Here is a 22,336-nt window from a genome sequence, read left to right as displayed (position 1 = left end):
CAGCTAGTCCCTAATTCCTTTATAATGGTTGTGTCCATAGCCAAAAGCCATTTCAATTTCTCCTGTCATTGCATGATCTGGAGACTGAGAATAGTTAAGGTCATGAGACTGGTAGATGCCATGTGTGTGTGTTGCTTTTTTAAAATGGTTGATGATGAAGGAAATTGCTGCTGTATTTCCTGAGTTGGAAGAGGGCAGTCATGATTTATTCTCATTTTAGATGCATCAGTGGATACATGGAGCTACTTCTACACTCATCTGATGTCGATATGGCTAAACAGGTTTTACATCTACTCTTGTGCAGCTTTTGGCATCGGTATTTGGATCTGCTTTCAGTTCATTGCCACCAAAGCCAAAAAGCAGGTAAATGAGACTTCACAATTCTAGCATTTATATTCTTTCAATTGGGAGTCTACCACCGTGTTACAACAGTAATCCTTTAACCCACTACTGAAATGTGTCCTCCTTTGGTGTGGGAATGTGGCATTTCATTTCAGTGTAGTCCACTCTAGGCCATGTGCAAGTTCTAACTTCTTAAAGTTTAAATGTGGTTAGGCACCCTCGAAAATCACAGTACTTGAAGTGTGTTCAGAAATATAACAAAAGCATACCTGTTGAATATTTTACTGCTTTGTAAGCGACGTGTGAACTGATCTCACATAATCACCCCTGTTTATTATGTGAAGAAGATTTGCCATTCTGGACTGGCCCAGCACTTTTTCAAATCCTGTCTCTGCCAGCTGCTTACACCTGATGTTTGAGAAGCAAGTCCTGTTCCCTTTGAAGTTAATGATAAAAGTTGCATGATTTCACTAGGAGCAGGATTACGCCCTTCAAGAGGGTAAAAACTCCCTCATAAAATATTCAGTTGTGTATGTGGGATGATCAAGTCACACCTTATAGTGTAAAATCAGATTACAGTAACCTGGTTTATTTAAATGAGAGGATGCTAGTTTGATTGTTTTTATGGGGCGGTTGTAACTCTAAAACTTAACACTGTTACATTTGCTAGAGCTCACCAACCTAATGCTGAAGATCTGACTAGGTGGTTTGCGTTTTATGTTAAAACTAGCTTAAGATGAGTTTGAAAGGGGTAAGATTGGGATACTACAATTGTTTTGTAGGATGAAAAATCCACCGAGAAGCTAACTCCATCTAAAGTAACACAAGATGTGCTAATAAATGGATATACAAAGCCAAAGACGAAGGAGGTTTATGTTACTGGGGTGAAGGTTTTCTATGGCTCTCAGACTGGCACTGCTAAGGTAAAAGTCATTTTATTCTAGTTGGACAAAGTTAATTCAAAATGTTATTGAAGTGTAACTTTGGCTTGCAAACAATGCATGGTTCAAGAACCCGAAAGTGAAATTGACTAGGTTTTTGTTGTCCAATAAAATAAAAAAGTGAAGAGGAAATTAGATTTTAAAGAATTTAAAAATCAACTCTTTAAAATATACTCTATTAATCTTTTGGTGTCACTTTAAACTCCTCTGGTGTGGAGAGATACTGCTTTATAATGTTTCTTTGTCAAAGATAAAAACTGATTAAAGTTGAGTGATTTTTTTTGTGTCTGTAGAAATACTCACTTTTTCTAAAACAAAATGCACTTCACTTTTAAAAAAAGAAAATGCGTGTTTTATAGGTATCTTTGTTCTGTTTCTGTACACGATATATGATGTACATGATAGCCATATGAAATATCAGCTTCTTGTTACAAGGTTTGTGAGTTTCTAACACCCTCTCATGAATTTGTTTGACTCTTCCTTTGGTTGGGTTATTGCAGATAAAGCCTTTCTATGTCTCTCTCTCCAGGGATTTGCAACAATTCTTGCTGAAGCTATTCTCTCCCTTAATTTGCCTGCAGAAATCATTAACATGAGAGACTATGATCCAGATGATTGTCTAGCTGAAGAGGTTAGTATTTTTCTTTTTTCCCCTTCCTAGATAGGTAAAATATATAAATGTAACAATTCCCTGGGTCTGTTGAGAGGTCTGATCTCTTCTGCATCTCCCTGCAGGCCTCCCCTAGTTCCCTGCAAATCCCACAAGACTTGTGTTGAAGAGTGTATCCGTGGGGTAAATGGGAACCTTCAATGCTGGGCTTCTTACAGCTTAAAATACCACCTTGAAGTAATTTAATATTTGATATCAACTTGATATTTCTTTTCTGAGAGGAGGTAGGATGATGGTCTCTGTCTAGAACCCAGACCTCTGATCCTGGGTGCTCTGAGTTCTTTTTTTGGTTCTGCTGCAAGCTTTCTCAGTAAGAGAGAGAGATTGCTCAAGTCCCTCACTGTGCCTCAGTGTCCTTTCTAGGAGTAATAGTAATTCATCTCTACTTCACTGCGGTGTTGAGATTTATTTAGTATCAGAGGGGTAGCCGTGTTAGTCTGTAAAAGCAGCAAAGAGTCCTGTGGCACCTTATAGACTAACAGACGTTTTGGAGCATGAGCTTTCGTGGGTGAATACCCACTTTGTCGGATGCAGATTGCAGGATGGAGATTTATTTAGTTAATGTTCATAAAGTTCCTTTAGATCTTTGAATGGAAATGCTGTATGGGGCAAAATGTTTATTAATACAGTTTTTCCTAATGTATTGAATCCATGGTTTATACAAAGAGTGAACTTACCAGCTTCATGCCTAGGGTTTTCTGCCCTAGACTTCATACGTAGACTTATAAAAAGAAAATAACATTCTCTTTCTGACACTGATATTAAAGTTGTTTTAGAAAATCCACTGATCATCCCTTTAAAATATTCTTTTCCTCTGCTATACTGTCTTCAGGCAACCAGTAAAAATATTTGTGTGTTTCTGGTTGCTACCTACACTGATGGACAGCCAACTGAAAATGCAGCGTGGTTCTGCAAATGGTTAGAAGAGGCTGTGAATGACTTTAGGTTTGGCAAAACCTATCTGAAAGGCATGAGATACGCTGTGTTTGGCTTGGGAAATTCAGAATATGTGGACCACTACAACACGGTGAGTTTCTCTGGATTTTCTTTTTGTTTTCTGATCCTGAAGAATTGCTAAGCATCTTTGGTGTCTGCAGACATCAGTGAGATTGATGGTGTTCTGCATCTCTTGGGTTAGGCAGTTAGTGTTCTTGAGACTCCTTGCTTTTAAGAGGAAGTTGGAAAATTAGATGTTTAAAGGATGCAGTATTTAAGGCCAGATCCAGTTCCCCTTCAAGTGCAGCACCCTATCAAAGTGAAGAGGAATGATTCCCATTGGTACTATATTAACCTGTGGAGTGTGTTCCTCAGGATGGTAGTTCAGACACTTGTAAAACTGTATAGTAACTCTGATCCCCAGCCTTTGTAATATATACAGAATACATTTTGTAAATCTTTCAATGAATTTCCAGGCTTTTAAAACCAGTAATTAGTAGATAAAGCTGTCACATTTGTTTTGTCAGAGGCTGTTCTGTATGATTTTTAAAGGGCAAAATAAACCACTGGCTTATTATTGCCTCTCTCCCTTTTTTAAAGTACTCCTTTCTCTGCATTTCATTTACTATACTGATAAATCTTGATATTCACCAGCTATATGATAGTCTGATGGTGTTTAACCCCATAAACTGGTTGAGATTATCTAAATCAGAAAGAGAAAAAAAGTTGTAGTTTATCAGACTAATGTACTTGTACAGTGCTTGATGGCCTGATGGCAACACCTGGTATTGTACATCCATAGGTTTTGTTATTACTAGCAAATGCTGTAAAGTGAAAAACTATCCCCTAAAACACACCTATTATAGAATGGTAGAAATACAGGGCTGGAATGGACCTCAAGAAGTCATCAAGTCCAGCCCTTGCGCTGAAGCAGGACCAGGTAAACCTAGACCATCTCTCACAAGTGTTTGTCCAACTTGTTTTTAAAATCCTCCAATGATGGAGATTCCACAACCTTCTTTGGAAGCCTCTTCCGGAGCTTAACTATGCTTAGAGTTAGAAAGTTTTTCCTAATATCTAACATAAATCTCCCTTGCTGCAGATTAAGCCCATTACTACTTATCCAACCAAAAGTGGACACGCAGAACACAGTTCTCTTTATAAGAGCTCTTAACAGATTTGAAGACTGTTATCAGATCCCTTCTCAGCCTTCTTTTCTTAAGACTAAACATGCCCAGGTTTTTTTTTTTTAACCTTTCCTCCCAGCTCAGGTTTTCTAAACCTTTTATCATTTTTGTTGCTCTCCTCTGGACTCTCGCCGCTTTGTCCACATCTTTTCTAAAGTTTGGCACCCTGAAGTGGTCAGACTCAGTGGTGATATTAATACTGTTTTACCAATGAAGAAACTATGAGGTATGCTAAGATTTAAGTTCATACTCTGCATCGGCAACAGAGCTGCTATTAGTGCTCAGAGATCCCTGGTTCCCAATCACTTAGTCAGCCTGCTATGGCCATACATCTAGCCACCTTTTTCTTGTCCAATTTGTTTTCTGAATGACTGTCTGTAAGTTCCTGGGCCTTGTTAATGGGCTTTTTTTTCATTTCTCGTCCTAGGTTGGAAAAAACATTGACAAATGGCTGTGGATGCTCAGTGCTAGTCGTGTCATGACTCGTGCGGAGGGGGACTGTAATGTAGCCAAAAGCAAGCGCGGCAGCATCGAGGCTGACTTCTATGCTTGGAAGGCCAGGTTCCTCGCTAGGCTCCAGGCACTTTGCAAAGGGGAGAAGAAGCCCTGTAGCGGAAACTGTAAGAAAGGCAAGTGCAAATCCAAAGGGAAGCAGAGCAAGGAAGGATCGGATCATGAGCAAAGGGTGTCAGAGCAGGAGAACACTGAGGTAGGTCCAAAAATCACAGGGCATTACTTCTGTGACAGATCTCTTAGCAGGGCTGGTTTAAGGGACTCTGTGGGCTCTCTTGGAGAGGTGTTGGACTCCTTCCTTCGCTTCCCCAGCTCTAAGGGCTTGGATCTGCTATGTGACCTTTTTCCCTTACACTTGTCCCTTGCTTCCGTGCCTTGGTGAGGGTGCAAGTAGAGGGCCAGAGAAGAAGTAGAACTGAGGTTTGTGTGTGTGGAGGGGAGCTAGGGGGAATGGTACAGGGAAGTTTCCCTTTAAATGGGAGCCAGGATGTGCCAGAGCCAATATAAAGAGGAGCCATGCTGATTTCTCAGAAGGGCCTTAAGTTATCTCCACCTCCAGGGTGAAGCTTCTTATTTACTGTGCCATAGGAGCAGTTAACACCACCACTAGCATTTCAGTCTGTCACTGGTCAGGTTGGCTGCTTTGGTCCAGGGTCTCTCTTTGCAGCTGCAGATTGGCAGCATTGTCTGAGGCAGCTCTGTCTCTTCCTCTGAATACTTACGTCTAACTGCTTGTCTCTCTCCCACAGTGTTTGTGTTAATAACAGGTTTTGATTAGGGGATCATCTCTCTTGCTTTGTAGAAAGTGAAAGCAGCTGACGCTGAGGCACTTTATCATCCACCTCGTGCACAGGGCATCACTGCTACTGCACTGTAAAGCCTACCAGAAGACAGTTGGTCTTCTCCCTGGGTGGGTTTGAAAGTGCAAGGCTGCCTCTTCTTTAGGCTACCACAAGAGGAATAGGCTTTGTTAATATTGATACAGGACAGCTGCTGTGCCTGACTCTTTACAGGGGAATAAGACAAGCCCCCTGCCCTGAGGAGTTTACAGTTTGAATGGCAGTTCCCTTCCTGTCTTGTTCACTGTGATATTGATCACTCTGGTGTGGATTTTCAAAGGAGCCTAAGGGAATGAGGTGCCTAAATCCCATGGGAGTTGTGTCCCTTTGTCCTAACCTCTGATTTTAACTGCCAATGACATGGTGGCAAATGGACCGATCAGGAGAGAGAGAGAGAGAGAGAGAGAGAGAGAGAGAGAGAGGAATGAATCTGGAAGCCAGATTTCCCAGGGGACTGAAGGTCAAATGCTTTGTGTACTCTTAAATTTATTTTAAAAAACAATTCATCAGGCTTTTTATTGGTACAGCTGGGAGTTGTGTGCCTTGCATAGGCCAAATGTCCCATTGTTAACTTTCCAGAAGTCTTTGCCACATGTGTAATGGAATCAGAAGGCTAGAATAGGCAGGGGTTTATATTTAACATAGCATGCAAGCTTCTAAAATTCCTTCTGCAATCTTTATTGCATAGGTGGAGGATTTATTTGAAACCACCAGTGAGGAGGAGTCGGGCGCTGAGGAAGAGGGAAGCCGTAACTCTGTCATTGATGTTGAAGATCTGGGCAAAATTATGGGTCACATGAAGAAAGCCAAGGTACTGCTATTAGAGCAAGCTTAGTACCTGGAGTTTCCTTATCACCAAGATAGCGAGTTGATTAAAATATTACTGCCCCTGGCTTGTAGCTATAGAGGTAAATTATAAACAAAGCAGTAAACTCCATTGGCTATCATCTAAGGACACAACAAAAATGTGACTTGAAATATTTGGAGGTAGGTTGGAGGTGCTCTTTTTCCCCCTTCAAAAGATTTTGCAATAGTCTTATTTTAAAGTTATGTGAGTCTAATAAAAAGCACTGCTGCCTGTGCACTTTTCAATCCAAATTTTCCAGAGTACATCAGCAGCATAGATGTTTCATTTTTAAAATTTTCCTCCAATTGGGGGTGAACAGTACGGTTTGTTTAGTGTCACCATGGTGCAATGGATAAAACTTTAGGTGGACAAGCAGATGATGATGAGATGCCTTTGTAGAGACCGTGGCATGACAGTTTCTTCAATCATGTTAGACAGCTGAATGCTTTTGGGTAACAGGGAGGTTTTCCCCTGTAAGGGCCAGAAGGTCTGGGGCCAGTCAGCCCTGTTCAGTTAGCCCCATCCTGCTACAGCTGCGCTGGGGGTTGGATTTAAGAAGAGGCGCTCCATGCGGAAGGCAGGCCAGAATCCCTGGCTAGGGAGGAGAGCAGATGAGCTGACTGAGGAGGAAAGTCTAGCAGTTGAGTGCCGGCTGGGGAGGGAGTAGACGGGCTGCTCCTAAATGAGGGAAAAAGCCGAGTGTGAGCTAGGAACTGGCTGTGGCCTGCCAGGATCCCTTAGTTAGAGGGTAGACCTGACCTGGATGGTTGGTGTGATTGGATCTGGAGGTGAGATAATGAGACAGGCTATTGCTGCTGGAAGCCTGCCTGTAAAAAATACTTTCTTTTGTTTTGGTGTTGCATTGGATTTAGATTAAGGGACTCTGTTACTCTGGAAGGGATTGAATGTTTAAAGTGGCTTGGCTGGAGGGCCATGTCACCTCTCTGGCAAGGATAAGCTGAAGAGTGTTAAGGGGAAACTGAGGTGCAAGTGCTGCAACACCTGGTCTTGCAACAAGGGGGCACTCTGGGACAGTGAGCTGTGTTCATGTTGTCACAAGAGTGCGTGCTGGCATGAAGTTTTGGTTGCATTGTCTTTCCTGACTAAAGGAGAAAGTTGGAGAGTCTTTCAGGAATTTAACAGAGAACAGGAATTAGTTCTTTATGCTGGGACTGTCACTTGCTACATATTTGACCTATTTGCAGAATAATGCAGCTCTGACTTGGTTGATTCCTCTAGGGGTGTCTGCAGCATAAACGTCTAATAAAAAATAAAAATAAAAGTTGAAATGCAATGAGGCTAAGTCAGGGCCTGAAGTTTCTCTTTGGAAATACAGGTGCGTGCACAAATATTGACTCTACTTTGGGTTCGTAGAGGAAAAAGTGGTGTTCCTGAACAATGAATGGGAGGTGCCCTCCGAAGTTATTGCATAACAGTTATTTTTGCCAAGCACAAAGATGAGTTTTCTACTACAGAACTGGGCCTACAATTTTATGTTGGTTTTATAAAATGCTCACAATAGCCAAAAGTGTTAAAACAAACAAACAAAAAACAATCCCTCCCCCCCCCCCCCCGCCAAACCTCCTGCTTCTGCCACATGCTCATTATTCCTGTTATATTGCAGATCTGTTTGGATTTATCTAGTAAGGCAGCTGAGGCACTAACTCTAAAGTTTCAGCTGGGTGTGCAATGAAAATAATGGATGTGCACATTCCTTTGTGGTCCGTAACAGTAATGGCAGTTACCAGTTTGCTCTAAGAGACAATTGCAGAGAAATCTGGCAGGCCTGATCTTATATTGCCTTAACACCCAAAATTCTAATTGATTTCAGTGGGAAACAAGGGAGCAAAGAATGCAGAACCCCTTGAGAGGGGATGGAGCTGTCTGAGGATGCTTAATCTCTTTTTTCAAGGGGAAATTCTGAGATTAGCAGGTTTCTCTCCTGAACTCATAATGCCTCATTAACTGTCATGGGGGAAGATGGGGGCCCTGTATCTGAATGTCTACCTTTCCTTAGTATAGTGTCAGCTTAGTATCTGTGTCTCCATTGAGGGAAACTATTTTCCACTTACAGGTTGATGAACTACTAGATCTTCCTCACCCTTAACACGCTCTGATCCTATTTGCAATAGGGTACAGTCCTTTTGGCTTCACTGTCATATGTATTCACCACTAGAGGTCACTGGAGAAAAGAAAAACAGATTATTTGTGTATGCAGTGTAGTTGTAGCTGTGGAGGTCCTGGGATATGAGAGAGACAAGGTGGGTGAAGTAATGTTGTTTATTGGACCAACTTCTGTCAGTGAGAGAGACAAGCTTTTGAGCCCCTTGAGCTGTTCTCCAGACTTAAAGCTCGAAAGATTGTGTCTCTTACCAACAGACGTTTGTCCAATAAAAGATTCTTTTTGGTAGCCTTCATTTGTGACATGACTCAAAACCACTAAAGGGAAAAAATAATTATTTTTGCAACCATTTTTATAGGAGATGAGGCCTCAAGGTTTCACGGACTAATAAAATCTAGCAACAGCATAAGGACTGTGCAATGTAAAATAAAAATATGCATAGTCCATTGTCTAGTTTATGAACAAGCAAATGACCACAGCAGTAAACTACAACCACTTCCTAACGTTTTGTGATCACTGCCCTGGTAGTGATCACAAGTCAGAATTTCCAGTATAATTGAGTGTTACAAATAGGTAACAAAAACTCACTGTTGCTTAATACTTGGCCTTTCTAGGATCTAAGACTGAGTTTTCTGTCTCTACCTCTCATCCTTCCCTTATTTTGTCTGTGAAGCTGGAGTCTTTTATTAATCCCCTCCTCCGTAAACTGGTTTCTTTGTGCAGTCTCTATGTAGGTTGGCTATCCCAGAAGTGCAACACCCCTCACCCCCATACAATCTAGGGACTCTATCCTGCAACTCTTATACTAGTAGACCCACTTGAGTTCAGGGAGGCTACTTGTAAGAGTAAATACCTCCAAAGCATCCTCTGGGCAGGTCTGCACTTACAATGCTGCTGTGCTTCAGTGAAGACGGTATGGGGGGCTTCTCCTGTCAGCATATTTAATCCACCTCTGTGGGAGGCGGTAGCTATGTTGACAGGATAAGCTCTCCCATCGACATAGCACTGTCTAGGTCGGTATAACCTGCATCGCTCAGGGGTGTGGATTTTTCATACCCCGTCGTGATATCAGTAGTTATACTGGTGTAAGTTTATAGTTATAGACCTGGCCTCACTGAGGCCAGGAGGGAAGACTCTTGTATTTCCTCTAGCTATGTGTTGGCTGTGTGTGTTAATGTCTGAAAGTTGCATTTCATTCTCCTCTTAAAAATTGATTGTCAAGGATAGGTTTCTTAACTACAGCCATATCCTGCTATCAATTTTAATGTAAAACTCCAATTGACTTCAGTGGAGCTCCATACACAGAACAGTGGCAGGATATGACCATATAAATGCTGCATGTGAGAGGCTAAATAGGTGGCTGTCTGTATCATTAGCTATGAGAACGAATGGCTTTGCCTCCATGATGAATCTCCCGGGGAATATGCAGACTGACTTACTAACGGATTTGTGCAAATGCTTGAATTGTGGAATGATCCCATAGGTGCAGTCATTTATTGTAATAAAAATAAGCACCAAAGATGTGATATTAACATGCAGAAGAATCTGAAATGTGAAACTAATTCTTCATTATCGAGTTGTCTGATTTCCAAGATGGAAGGTACCATTGTTGGTTAAGTCCCAGGCATCCTTCTTTATAGAGTTGTCCTTGCTTTAGCTGCTGTGCATTAGTGCAATGAGAGCTTTCGTCTTTCAAATTAAGATTGTTTTAAAAACCAATTTACAGAATACTGAGTTGCACATGTTCAGTACTTAAATTCACAGGGCCTGATTCTGTTCTCACATTGACTCTACTGAAATCAATAGAATTACATCACTCTGACTTAAAATGGGATATGAGAGAGCAGAAAGGGGCCTAAAATCTATTTGTAGAATACGTTGTTATATCTTAGCTTCTGATTTTGTTTTTACAGTGCTGATCTATAAATATTTCAGACTTTACTATATGATGTCAATCTCGTCCTTCCAATATTCCTGAGGCTTTGGGATGTACATTTGCACATTTCCTTTGTGTGTAGGGGCAGTAAAAGATAATTTTTGAATATTTCTAGGACCTAGTTTTGGACTCTTGTATGGTTGTGTGAGGATTGGTGGCAGAGATTTGAATGCCTGGGATGTCTAGTCATAAATCCTTGTTGTCTTGATTTTTATGCAATGGCAGCATGAGCGAGGTCATGACAGCAGCATCTTAATAATGAATGTTTGTTGAGATCTCTGCAGGTAATCTTCATTTAATTTTGCTGAATGAAATTCCATCTCCCATTACGTGATTTGCTGGGAAATCTAGACTAGATTTTTGTTTTATGTATTGCCTTTCACACACTGCAAGTTTCTTAGGATTATACAAAATAGGGCATTTGATATAGGCAGCAGACCTTTTCTCTGATAAAAGGAAATACTTTTTTTACATGACAAAGAGCTAACTTGGGGAACTCTCTGCCAAAAGCTAAAATGGAAGCCAAGTCCTTAATAGAATTCAAGAAAGGGATTAGATCTTCATATAGCTCAGGGGTTCTCAACATTTTTCTTTCTGAAGCCGCTCCAGTGTGCTATAAAAACTCCACGGCCCACCTGTGCCACAACAACTGGTTTTCTGCATATAAAAGCCAGGGCCAGCATTAGGGGGTAGCAAGTAGGGCAATTGCCCGGGGTCCCACACCATAAGGGGCTCCGCAAAGCTAAGTTGCTCAGGCTTCTGCTTTAGCCCCAGGTGGTGGGGCTTAGGTCCCTGGCTTCAGCCCCATGCACGGGCTTCAACTTTCTGCTCTTGGCCCCAGTGAGTCTAACACTGGTCCTTCTTGGTGGACCCCCTGAAACCTCCTTGTGGCCCATCAGGGTGCCCCAGACCCTGCGTGAGAGCCACTGAGAAAACATCCACAGTTTTATGAAACAGGATAAAATAAATTCCAAGGCATATTAAAAATCTCCATGCTTCAAGACGTAAGGCAACCACTAACTGACGGGTGGTTAGGAATAATTAGTCCAATTGGGAGGTTACTCCATAAGTGGTCCACTATGGGATTTCTTGCACCTTTCTCTGAAGCATCTCTGGTACTGGTAACTCAGAGACAGGATGCTAGATTCGATGGAATGCAGCCTGGCCTAGCAAGGTAATTCCCCTATTTTCTTGCCATTAGCTATAATTTCAATTTTGTTTACTTTTCAAACAGAGAATTTGGTTTGGTTTTATTCCCCCAACCAGCTTTTGTTTAGCAGAGGAAGGTGTTGGCTAGCGATAGATTTAACAGCTACTTCTGGTTTTGATTGATAAAAATGTGGTGCACCTTCTCTGTCCTCTAAAGTAAACACATTTCTGGGGAGTTATCAGATAAATGTGAAATTTAATAGATGTATTTTTAGCCTTTAAAGCTATGGTCATTAATCACAGGGATACTGTTTCTTAATACAGTGCGTCTCCCACAGCTGGGTGATTGTGATAAACTAGAAATACAGATCTGTCCTACCAAAAGGAATTGCTTTATTAACCTTCATATTTATAAACTACATTTATGAATAATAATAATCACCTAATTTTTTGGGATCTGTTGAGAGGTAATCACGCATGCATATTTTTCTTTGTACCATCTTAATATTAATGTTGTTGTTTTGTTTTCCAAAACAACTTTAATGTTGAGTGTGGACACAGTTGCAAAGTTAAAATGCAAGGGGGTGGAAAAAAGAAAAGAAAAGGGGTAGTTGGAAATGAACAATGTGTTCAGGATGGAATTGAAGTGGGGGACTAGGAGTTAAGACTTTAGGATACTATTCCTTTTCTGCCGCTGATTCACTGTGTGTCTTTGGGGGGAGTCCCTTGACCTCTCTTGGCTCATTTTGCCATCTTGTAAAACGGGGTGGATATTTACTCAACTCCCGTGGGGTTTGTAAACCTCCATGTTCATACATTTATTAGAGAGCCTTTAAAGTTTTATCATTGTGAAAGGCCAAATCTTACTGTCTTCCCTTAAACAAAACTCTGAGTGAAGGTCGTGGGAGCTTTCCTGAAGTAAGGAACAACAGGTTTTGGTTCAAAATCTGTGCAAGAAACATGGTGTCAGCAGTTGGTATCCAAACTTAACTGAGTGAGCTTAGTGTTCTGAACTGTAAAGCTTCACAACTAACAACCAAGAGCATGTGCACAACTGGAGTAGGGTTGCCAGATGTCTGGCTTTCGACTGGAACACCTGGTCTAAAAGGGACTCCGGTGGCTCTGGTCGGCAGTGCTGACCAGGCCATTAAAAGTCCAGGCAGTGTTGCAGCAGTGGCCCAGGGCTAAGGCAGGCTCCCTGACTGCCCTAGATCCACGTGGCTCCCAGAAGCAGCAGCCAGGTCCCTGTGGCCCCATGGCACAGTGCTGTGCGCTGCCCCTGCCCAACTACCAGCTCCGTAGCTCCCATTGGCTGGGAACTGCAACCAATGGGACCTGCGGGGCGGCACCTGCAGGTGCAAGGGCAGTGCACGGGGCTGCCTGGCCACGCCTCTGCCTAGGGGCTGCAGGGACTTGGCGGCTACTTCCTGGGAGCCACAGTAAGTGCCGCTGGGCCCCCGCAGCCCCTCTCACGCTGTCCAAGTGTTTTGGCATAGTCCCTAAATGGCAGTCGACTCTGAAAGTTGCCTTCTGTCTTACCAAAGCGTGCTCCTTTTCTCTCAAGGTGGGGTTATTCTGAAATATGTTACCCAGCAGGCCCTTTCTTCATTTTAAGATGATGCACAGCTTTGCTTCCATCAGCAAATTGGTTGATTTTTTTGTTCTGAGCACTCAGAGAACTGATGGACAGAAATCCCTCTCTGTCATATGTGGCAATAGCACCTTGTGCTGCAACTGAGATTGAGACTCTGTTGGGCGAGGTGTTATATATACATAGCAAGAAAGTATGTCTATCCTGAGTTTAAATACACAAGATGGACAAAGGGTAGGAGAAAGGAAGTAGTATTAACTCAATTTTACAGATGTAAACAGGGCCTAAGCATGCTGTAAGCTGATGTATTAAACTGGGTACAGGTACAGAGGTTATTCCATACCAGTTTACAAAACCATGTCATGGAGTTTGTCTTGGTTCATAGTACAGCTAAGTCTTAGCCAGGGAAACAGTGTTAACCTGTTTCTGCCAATAACCTTATATAATTGTTACTCTAGGGGTGCTAATCTTGCTCTGATGAGCGCAGTGTTGGCCTGTTGTATACACTTGCGACATGTGTAGGCTAGGAAATGACCTGTGGTTGATCAAGGATATTGACCCATCTCAAGTGGGGTTGAAAATAGCTCGGCCTCTAGGCAAGGAGAAATTGGGTTTGACTTGATTTGGGGTGCAGGAGGGGGCTCTGGGCTGGGATTGAGGGGTTTGGAGTGTGGGAGTGGGCTCTGGGCTGGGGTGGAGAGTTGAGTTGGGGGTGAGTCTGGCTAGGGGTGCAGGCTTTGGGGTGGGGCTGGGATCGAGTGGTTTGAAGGGCAGGAGGTGGATTTAGGGCTGGGTCAGAGGGTTGGGACATAGGAGGGGATCAGGGCTTCAGGCTCTGGGCAGCTCTTACCTCAAGCAGCTCCCGGAAGCAGCAGCATATCTGCCCTTCAGCTCCTACGCGGAGGCGCAGCCAGGTGGCTCTGCACACTGCACCATCTGTACCGTCTGCAGACACCGCAGCGCCCTTCCAATATTTGTAGACTATGCTTCATTAAAAAGGTTGGATCTATTTGACTAGAAAACCAGTCTTCCATAAGCCAGGCCAACTTCTGAAGGTCCTTAGCATGTTTCTCCTGGAAGAATAAGTAATGGTCTGGACCATCTGTGAAACAGAGTTTTATCTTTTGGACATTATGGGTGGCAGCTGCCATGCTGGAGTAGAGAATTGTATAGTGAGTTACATCAACAGATTTTCTTCAGCTGTGACCCACTGAGAACGAGAGCCACATTTAATGGGAGGTTAAAAAGACTTAAATTAACTGTGTGCCTAGTTTAAATTGAAATGGCTAATTTTAGCCACAGAATGTGTTTTGAATATCTTGAATTCTACATAACGAAGCCAAAAATGCCGCTGAGGAGTTTTGACAGCTTCAACTATAACCATCTGTGGAGGTGTTCTCCTCCATGTCAGAAGATATCGGCAGGACCCCAAATAAACGCATGCTGCTGAAAGAATTTTACGTTTTGTGTGTGCTTTCCAGGCATATTTGTAAGAAATACATATAAAGAAGCATTTGAAACATTTGAGCTGTGAATTTGCAGATAATGAATGTTGCACTGCTTTCTGTTCCTATCCTAACCAGGAATACAGAACCTTCTCTACTAAATTGGTCAACTTATCCCCTGTTCTGCCTTTTGTAATGGCTAATACTTGGTCGTTCAGAGGAAGGTGGATTTCTCTGGCTTGTTCCATAAAGTGCCTAGCTGATTGTGTTGTGCTGTACATATAGGAATAAAGAGAAATACATTTCTTCCTGACCCAAGATTGAGGTCAGTTGTGCCCGCAAGCATGAGGTGTAATTGTCCTTATTTAGCTCCCAATGAAGTATGGTAGCAAAACTCCTGCAGGCTTCAGGATTTGGGCCGTAAGTAGCAAAAATCTGAATCCCGAAGTTTTCATTGTCCATGGACTTTTGCTGCCTGTGAATATAGAACAGAAGGATGGGTGTTTGGCTTGTTTTATTGGCAGCCACGTTATTTCAAGGGCAAAGAAAAGCTGGCTGTAGCTTGCTTGATTTGTTACAGAAAGACAATAAACTTGCCTTAGATTTACTTCAATGCTTCTTGCTAAATCACCCTTGAGAAGTTTGCTCTCTGTGCTAAGTTGTTTACTTGTGTTCTTTTCTTTCATATCCTGAATAACAAACATGAAAGGTTTATTATTAAGCAAAGGAATAAATACAACTCCTAGGGCAGCGAGTTGCTTTTCCCCTCAAGAAATGTCTTGGATTAAATACTTACCAAACATAAAACAAATTGGGTACTCAGCTAAGATTGGAACAAATGATTGGTGTCCTGTATACATACATTGAAATCAGCCTGGGAAAAAAGTGGTAGACAGTCTCTTCAAGGTAGGGAAAAAATAAGAGTTTATTTTTTAAATTTAAATATACAGATTTTGATTATATTTTTCTAATTAAATAGACTCTTTTATGCTTCAATACTTTGCTGAGATAATACAGTGAGTGTAGTATATAGAAAAATAGATATGCTAGGACACTTAGTCATGCAAGATGACTTTTCTTGTATGCAAAGGTTGGTTCTGTATATGCTAATTTATTTGTACTGCACATTTATGTGAGTGACTACATTTAATACAGCAACACAGATACACATTGTGCTCTCTACTCATGTAAAAGGGAATGCTCCTGCATCAGTACATTCTGCCCTGCCCTCAGAGGGAGAACAAGAGGCAATGGATTCAAACTACAGTAAAGCAGATTTAGATTAAATCTCAGGAAAAACTTCCTAACTGTAAGAACAGTAGGACAATGGAACAAACTGCCTAGGGAAGACATGGAAGTTACTTCACTGGCCATTTTAAAAAGAGGCTGGATAGCCATCTGCCCTGGATGGTTTAGACTCAACAAATCCTGCATCTTGGCACGGGTTAGCCCAGGTGACCTTTGTGGTCCCTTCCAACCCTATAGTTCTAGGATTCTATGCGGTGCAAGAGCTGAAATCACGTTGAGTAATGCTGCACTCCGCTAAGTTAATGGGATTACTCTGAGTAAGGTACTGTCCGCCTTGAGTTAAGGGGAGGGCAGAATCTAGCCCAGACTTAAATTATAGCTTTGAGAGAGAGGGCTGTTCAGTGCTCAATAGTTATGTAAAAGATGACTAACTTACCTTCTCCCTGCTTATGTATGAAGCTTTTTCAGTAACATCAATATTTTATTGTCCAAGTGTCTTGATGAGTGAAGACGGAGTCTTATATTGGACTTAGAAACCTGTTAATATAAACAGGAGGGTTGTATGTAAGACACGTGAGGTAATTGTCCCGCTCTACTTGGCACTGGTGAGGCCTCAGCTGGAGTACAGTGTCTTTAGGAAAGATGTGGATAAATTGGAGAGAGTCCAGTAGAGAGCAACAAAAATGGTGAAAAGTTTTAGAAAACCTGATCTTTGAGGAAATGTTAAAAAAAAACCTGGGCACGTTTAATCTTGAGAAAAGAAGACTGAGAAGGGACCCGCTAATAGACTTCAGATAAGTTAAGGGTTGGTATAGAGAGGATGATGATCAGTTGTTCTCCATGTCCACTGAAGGTGGGAGAAGTAGCAATGGGCTTACTCTGCAGCACGGGAGATTTACATTAGATATTAGGAAAAGCTTTCAAACTATAAGGGTAGTTAAGTTCTGGAATAGGGTTCCAAGGAAGGTTGTGGAATCCCCAATCACTGGAAGTTTTTAAGAACAGGTTGGACAAACACCAGTCAGGGATGGTCTAGGGGGGAGGGATAGCTCAGTGGTTTGAGCATTGGTCTGCTAAACCTAGGGTTATGAGTTCAATCCTTGAGGAGGCCACTTAGGGATCTGGTGCAAAAATTGGTCCTGCTAGTGAAGGCAGGGGGCTGGACTCAATGACCTTTCAAGGTCTCTTCCAGTTCTAGGAGATTGGTATATCTCCAATTATTACCTTATTACCTAGGTTTACTTGGTCCTGCCTCAGCACAGGGGGCTGGACTTGATGACTTCTCAAGTGCTCTTCCAGCTCTACGTTTCTGTGCTTTGTGTTAGTGGCTGGGTGCTTTATGTTGTGGGCCTTTTAAGAAAGTTTAGCTGCATTACAAAAATGTTGGTAGAATTGCTGATGTAATGCTGTACTTGTATTTTAGAACTGTTTTTGAACAAACTATGAATGCAAAGAAGCAAAAGTTGGACCAGATCTTACTAGTTTAGTAAGGGCCAGATTCTGTTATGTTCTGATGACTGATGCCTACTGCACAAGTAGTCCTATTGAAATCAACAGGTACTACTTCAATATGAAGGGTGGGTAGAATCTATCCCATGTGATTTCAATAATCTATCCCATATGACTTCCTGGAAGCAATGGCAAACTGAATTCTTGGATGGTTCTGAGCTCGCTCTAAGTGTTTTCTGAAAACTTCTTGGAGTTCAAATGAAATACATATGTGTGTCTTGAGAACTGTTTGAGTTACTGAATCTGGTCAGGAAGACCATGTGGAGCTCAGGAAATTAAGAGCAATTGTTTGATTAGTATCTACGTTTCTTTAATATGAAGTAGAAATAAGCCAGAACTGGAAAAAAATTATTGGAACTTCCTGGTACATAGGGTGTGTGTGTGGTGGGGTGGCGGGGGAGAGGAAGTGGGAGTGGGCGAGGGGAGGCTATTGATTTAAAATAGACCTAGATCAGGGGTGCTGATTAAAATGGACCTGGTTGTGAAAGAACTTTGATTTTTGGGAAATCAGAATGACTCAATTTTTAAACACCATCTGTCTGTAATGTATGTATATTTTCTTTGAAATATTTAAGAACAAACATAGTACACCTTCCATCAAATATCAAAGTAATTATTTACACTTCCATGTGTGCTGTCCAGGCAACTATAAATGGCAATACAATCTCAGAAGTTTCAGAGTAGCAGCCATGTTAGTCTGTATCCATAAAAAGAACAGGAGTACTTGTGGCACCTTTAGTGACTAACAAATTTATCTGAGCATAAGCTTTCAATACTCTTCTTATATGTTCCATTCTGTGCATCCGATGAAGTGGGCTGTAGCCCACGAAAGCTTATGCTCAAATACATTTGTTAGTCTCTAAGGTGCCACAAGTACTCCTCTTTTTTTAATCTCAGAAGTGACACTCATACAGCAAGGGATTCACAATTATGATGTACTCTTTATTTTTTTTAACCCTCTTTTAACTTTATACTAATTTGTGTTGTTTCTTTATTCATGTCAAACTAGACTTCGAGGATTAGCCATATTTGTAGCATTGTATCTCTGGAGAGCCCAATACTCTTGTTATACTGTGGCTGATAATGGTGGCTCTAATCTTACTTGGGTTCCGTGATGAGATTTAATAGCTTATTTCTAAACAATGCAGTTGGTTGGGCTTGCATCGACAGTCCTGAACTGATGCAGCATCACAGCATGAAAGGACAAGTTATGGTTCTGGAGTGGGTGATGCTCCAGATAGACAGACATAAAACAGAGGTCGGAAGCACTGGCCAGGAAAGGTCCTATAGTACTTAGTGTAAGAGTAGGAGAAACATTCCATGTCTCCAAGTCAGTAAATTGTCTTGCCTATTTAAAACCCTTCAGTGTTTTAAAACGGTTATGGGGCATTCTTCACTGACCTGTGCTAAATAACTGTGCAGTGCTGAGCACTATTGGAACTACTTTTTACCCAAGAGGTGGCTGTAGTTTACTGGCAGGGAGAAGTGATCCCTGCACATACGGAACAGTTGTAAAGCACTTGGAGATGAAAGTCACTATGACTGGTGATTTTCAAAGGAATTTATGGGAATTAGGTTCCCAAATCCCATTCCCTTTCTACGGGATTTAGATGCCAAACTCCATTAGACTCCTTTGTAAATCCAGGTAAAGTGTTTTGGACAGCATGACGAAGCGGTGGAGTGGAATAATGGATGAACAGCTTTTAACAAATGAATTGCATGAGTGCCAGGTTCATCTTGGTGTGCCAGAATTGTTATCAGGTTTAATAGCTGTGATTTGAGGTTGCTAGGAATATTCCTATGTCTAAATATTGCATATTCAGCTAAATGATTGTAATTAATTCTCTTTTAACAGAAAGAATATGAACTTGAGGAAGAAGCTGGCAGGACAGGTCCATCTCAGCAGAGCAGTGGGAAAAATGAGGAGAGTGAAAGGAGGGAGATGATCACTCCAGGTCTTAGAGATGCACTTACGAAACAAGGTGAGGGTCCATAAAGATGGTTTGCAGACCAGATTCTGGATCAGGCTTCAAAAAATTTGTATGTATAGATTTTTATCAGAAAGGGTGCAATGTAAGGATTGCAAAGAAAGGATTGAACTATCGTATGCCTTTTGTTTATGGTGGGTTTCATGATGCCTGCGTAATAGATATAGGACAGTCTTTTTGTAGGTGTCACCCTCCTGCTGCAAAGTTAGGACACTAGTGAGATTACTGAAACCAAGCAGTCCAGACCTAAAATCCTTAATTGGGCACAGCAGCTCTTGAAGTCATAAACAGTAGTGTCGGAACAGGAATTTTGGAGTCTAGAGGGCACCAATCTTCTTTGTGAGCCAGTTTGTTAATGTTTTGGGGAGAAAACACCCTGGTGCTTATCCAGCTCCCGAAAGAGAGGGCTTTTGAAGGGCATTTGAAAATTGGCCTCACTTCTAATATTTTAGTCCAGTACTTTCTTCTCAATTTCATACTCTGATTTCAGTGCTGAAATTAACTTCCCAAAGATAAATTCATTCAAATGAATCTGAATGGTCCACTAGAGGAAAACTAGATAATGACTTCTCTCAAGAACCATACAGAACGATGTTAATGGACTTAAGGCCATTATTTTAAAAAACATGTATGCAAGAATGCATGAAAAATGCCAGATTTACAGTCCTGCAGACCAAAAGCCTCAATCCCCAGAACAGGTACAGCTTGGGCAAAGGTAGCACAATGCTCTGCAATGTAGCTCAAGGGCGTATGAGAGAGTAGTTTGGTCTTTAGCTCTAAAGATGAGAGGGGAGTTTAGTTTTCATGCCCATTCATGCATTAGATCCTCTCCTGAAGCTTCTGAAAAAAGGTATCTGTTGTGATACGGATGTCTAACTTAATAGCTGGACGGAGATAGGCCACAGCTGTTTGAAACAAGTTCACTTTCTGTAACATTTTCAGTCACTGACAACTTGGTCTAGTTTCTTTAACCTGGTCACCTGAAGGTGACCCAACTCCCTGTCCCAGTCATCCAGTCTTGTGCGCATGCTTTTTTTAAAAATTAAACTTAGAACAGATGTAAAAGAAATGTGAAATGCATAAAACTCAGAGTTAGAATAAAAGAATCTAGCAAAGGCCTTGTAAGAAATAAAGTGCTGCAAAACTTGGCCACTAACCTGTAGTGCCTCCATGTGGGTACCTGTCTTGCTACTTGCTGACACCTTTGGAAGCCTGAAGTGTCTCCCACACATCTGGGTTGCTTAAGTCCTTTTTGCCTTTGTTGCTGAAGGTAATAATTTCGGTGAGAAATGCAGTGTAAACTGCTGCAAAGTAGTTGAATATGTGGTTCACTTGTGAGTGCTTCCCCTGTATAACTTTAAGGTCAAATCCTGTCCTAGCTTGTCGTCTTAGGAGCAGGGATGCTGGTAGATGCGTAGGGTGGAGAAGGAATGTGAGAAGGAATGGATGGTGTGCACAGCAGTAGCATCTATTGGAGATAGTAGCACATGCAGTAGCTTCCTGGGAGTTTGGGTTCTGGCTGTTCCCTGGGTTGGAAGATTGACCCCGATGTGCTAGGCAGCATGGTAGCTGGTACCCCGCTAAGTGATCTGTGGAGTCCTAAGGAGGAATCTTGTTCTGCTACCACATGGACGTGAAGGTAGAGGCTTTTACTGTCTTTCTGTTGGTGAAACACTTTGATAGGAAGTGATTATAAATGCTGCTTATGGCCCTGGCCCTTTGACATGCCAGGAGCCATCAACTGCCATGGGAGCTGAGGACAGTCAGCATCTTGTGGGATTGGGCCCTATGTTTTCATTGCAGTGCCCTGCCCAATTGTGAGGCTGCATTATGTCTTCAGGAAGAGTGAAGCAAAGTGACGGCAGTGATTCAGGCAGCTTCACTTTTCCAATTGCCTTTAATTGCCTTTGGTTTTGTGGCTCTGACGAGAAAGCTATTTATTTATTTCGTGTTACATTAAAAAAAACATTGTTAGATGATCAAAACTGCACACACAGCCCACTTTTCTACAAATCAAGTTTTAAACACCGGGGCAGATCTACCTGGGAAATTCCATCATTTGCGACCTTCAGGGAGAATTGGAAGAATTCACTTTCCTGTTGGCAGGTTGCATTTTTTTAGGTACATGTGTCATTTATATTTTCCTATGACCGGCTTCCTGGAACATGCCAGCAATCACAGCTGGATGAATAAACTTGCGGTCTCCAAAGAGTTAATTTTAGCATGCCCATTTCTGTTAAATTAAAACCTCTCCGTGCAACACTTTCCCACTGTGCACTATATTCACAAAAACTAGCATCAGAGCAGCCTGCTCTATAGGGGTTTAATTTGCCTTCCTTCTGTTTTCACATGTCAAAACAAACATTCTTCTGGAGATCAGACTATATAGACATATTTACATGGTGGTTTAAAAAAAAAAAAGTGCAGAAGATTCAAAAGATCATATAACTTATTTAGCAGTTACTGATTGCTATGGGTTAAACTTCACTTTTGTTTCAATGTTATCCCTGAGGGCATAATTAGCTCAAAAGAGGTAAAAATCAGTGCTAGTGATTCAGAATGAAGCTGCTCCTTTAAAATTTAGTTGCAGAACACGAATTTGCCTTTGTCTTTTTAGACAATCTTAACAATCATTCATTTATTTTTATTCACCTTCAGGTAAATTTATCTTGCTTGGTCTAAGTGACTTGAATATTGATTGAACAATTGGGCTTTATTTTAGCACCAGTTTAGCACCATGGATTTTCCACCAGTTAAATGTACCATTACACTCAGGTTGTACAGCAGGGGTGGGCAAACTTTTTGGCCCGAGGGCCACATCTGGGTATGGAAATTGTATGGCGGGCCATGAATGCTCATGAAATTGGGGTTGGGGTGTGGGAGGGGGTGCGGGCTCTGGGGTGGGGCCAGAAATGAGGAATTCTGGGTGTGGGTTGGGGTGCAGGGGGGGGAGGTGAGGGCTTCAGCTGGGAGTTCGGGCTCTGGGGTGGGGCTGGGGGTACAGGAGGGTGCTCTGGGCTGGGACCAAGGGGTTGGGAGGGGGATCAGGGTTGTGGCATGGAAGGGGGTCGGG

At 42.0% G+C, this 22,336-nt stretch overlaps 1 protein-coding gene across 3 annotated transcripts in view; it reads left to right on the top strand.

Moving 5' to 3' along the window:
- LOC123353218 (S-adenosyl-L-methionine-dependent tRNA 4-demethylwyosine synthase TYW1-like) overlaps positions 1-22,336 on the top strand; it is a 125,040-nt gene that overhangs the window by 4,051 nt on the left and 98,653 nt on the right. For all 3 annotated transcript variants that reach the window (XM_044994183.1, XM_044994182.1, XM_044994184.1), the window contains 7 exons: positions 221-363; positions 1,125-1,265; positions 1,813-1,914; positions 2,786-2,980; positions 4,504-4,785; positions 6,117-6,239; positions 19,131-19,257. In XM_044994183.1, coding sequence (XP_044850118.1) covers positions 221-363; positions 1,125-1,265; positions 1,813-1,914; positions 2,786-2,980; positions 4,504-4,785; positions 6,117-6,239; positions 19,131-19,257 — 1,113 coding nt within the window. The remainder of the gene's footprint in view (positions 1-220; positions 364-1,124; positions 1,266-1,812; positions 1,915-2,785; positions 2,981-4,503; positions 4,786-6,116; positions 6,240-19,130; positions 19,258-22,336) is intronic.

Source organism: Mauremys mutica, chromosome 19 (assembly GCF_020497125.1).
Source record: "Mauremys mutica isolate MM-2020 ecotype Southern chromosome 19, ASM2049712v1, whole genome shotgun sequence".
Classification (NCBI taxonomy): domain Eukaryota; kingdom Metazoa; phylum Chordata; order Testudines; family Geoemydidae; genus Mauremys; species Mauremys mutica.
The sequence above is the reverse complement of the archived record's forward strand: the minus strand, read 5'-3'. Positions and strand labels throughout refer to the sequence as shown.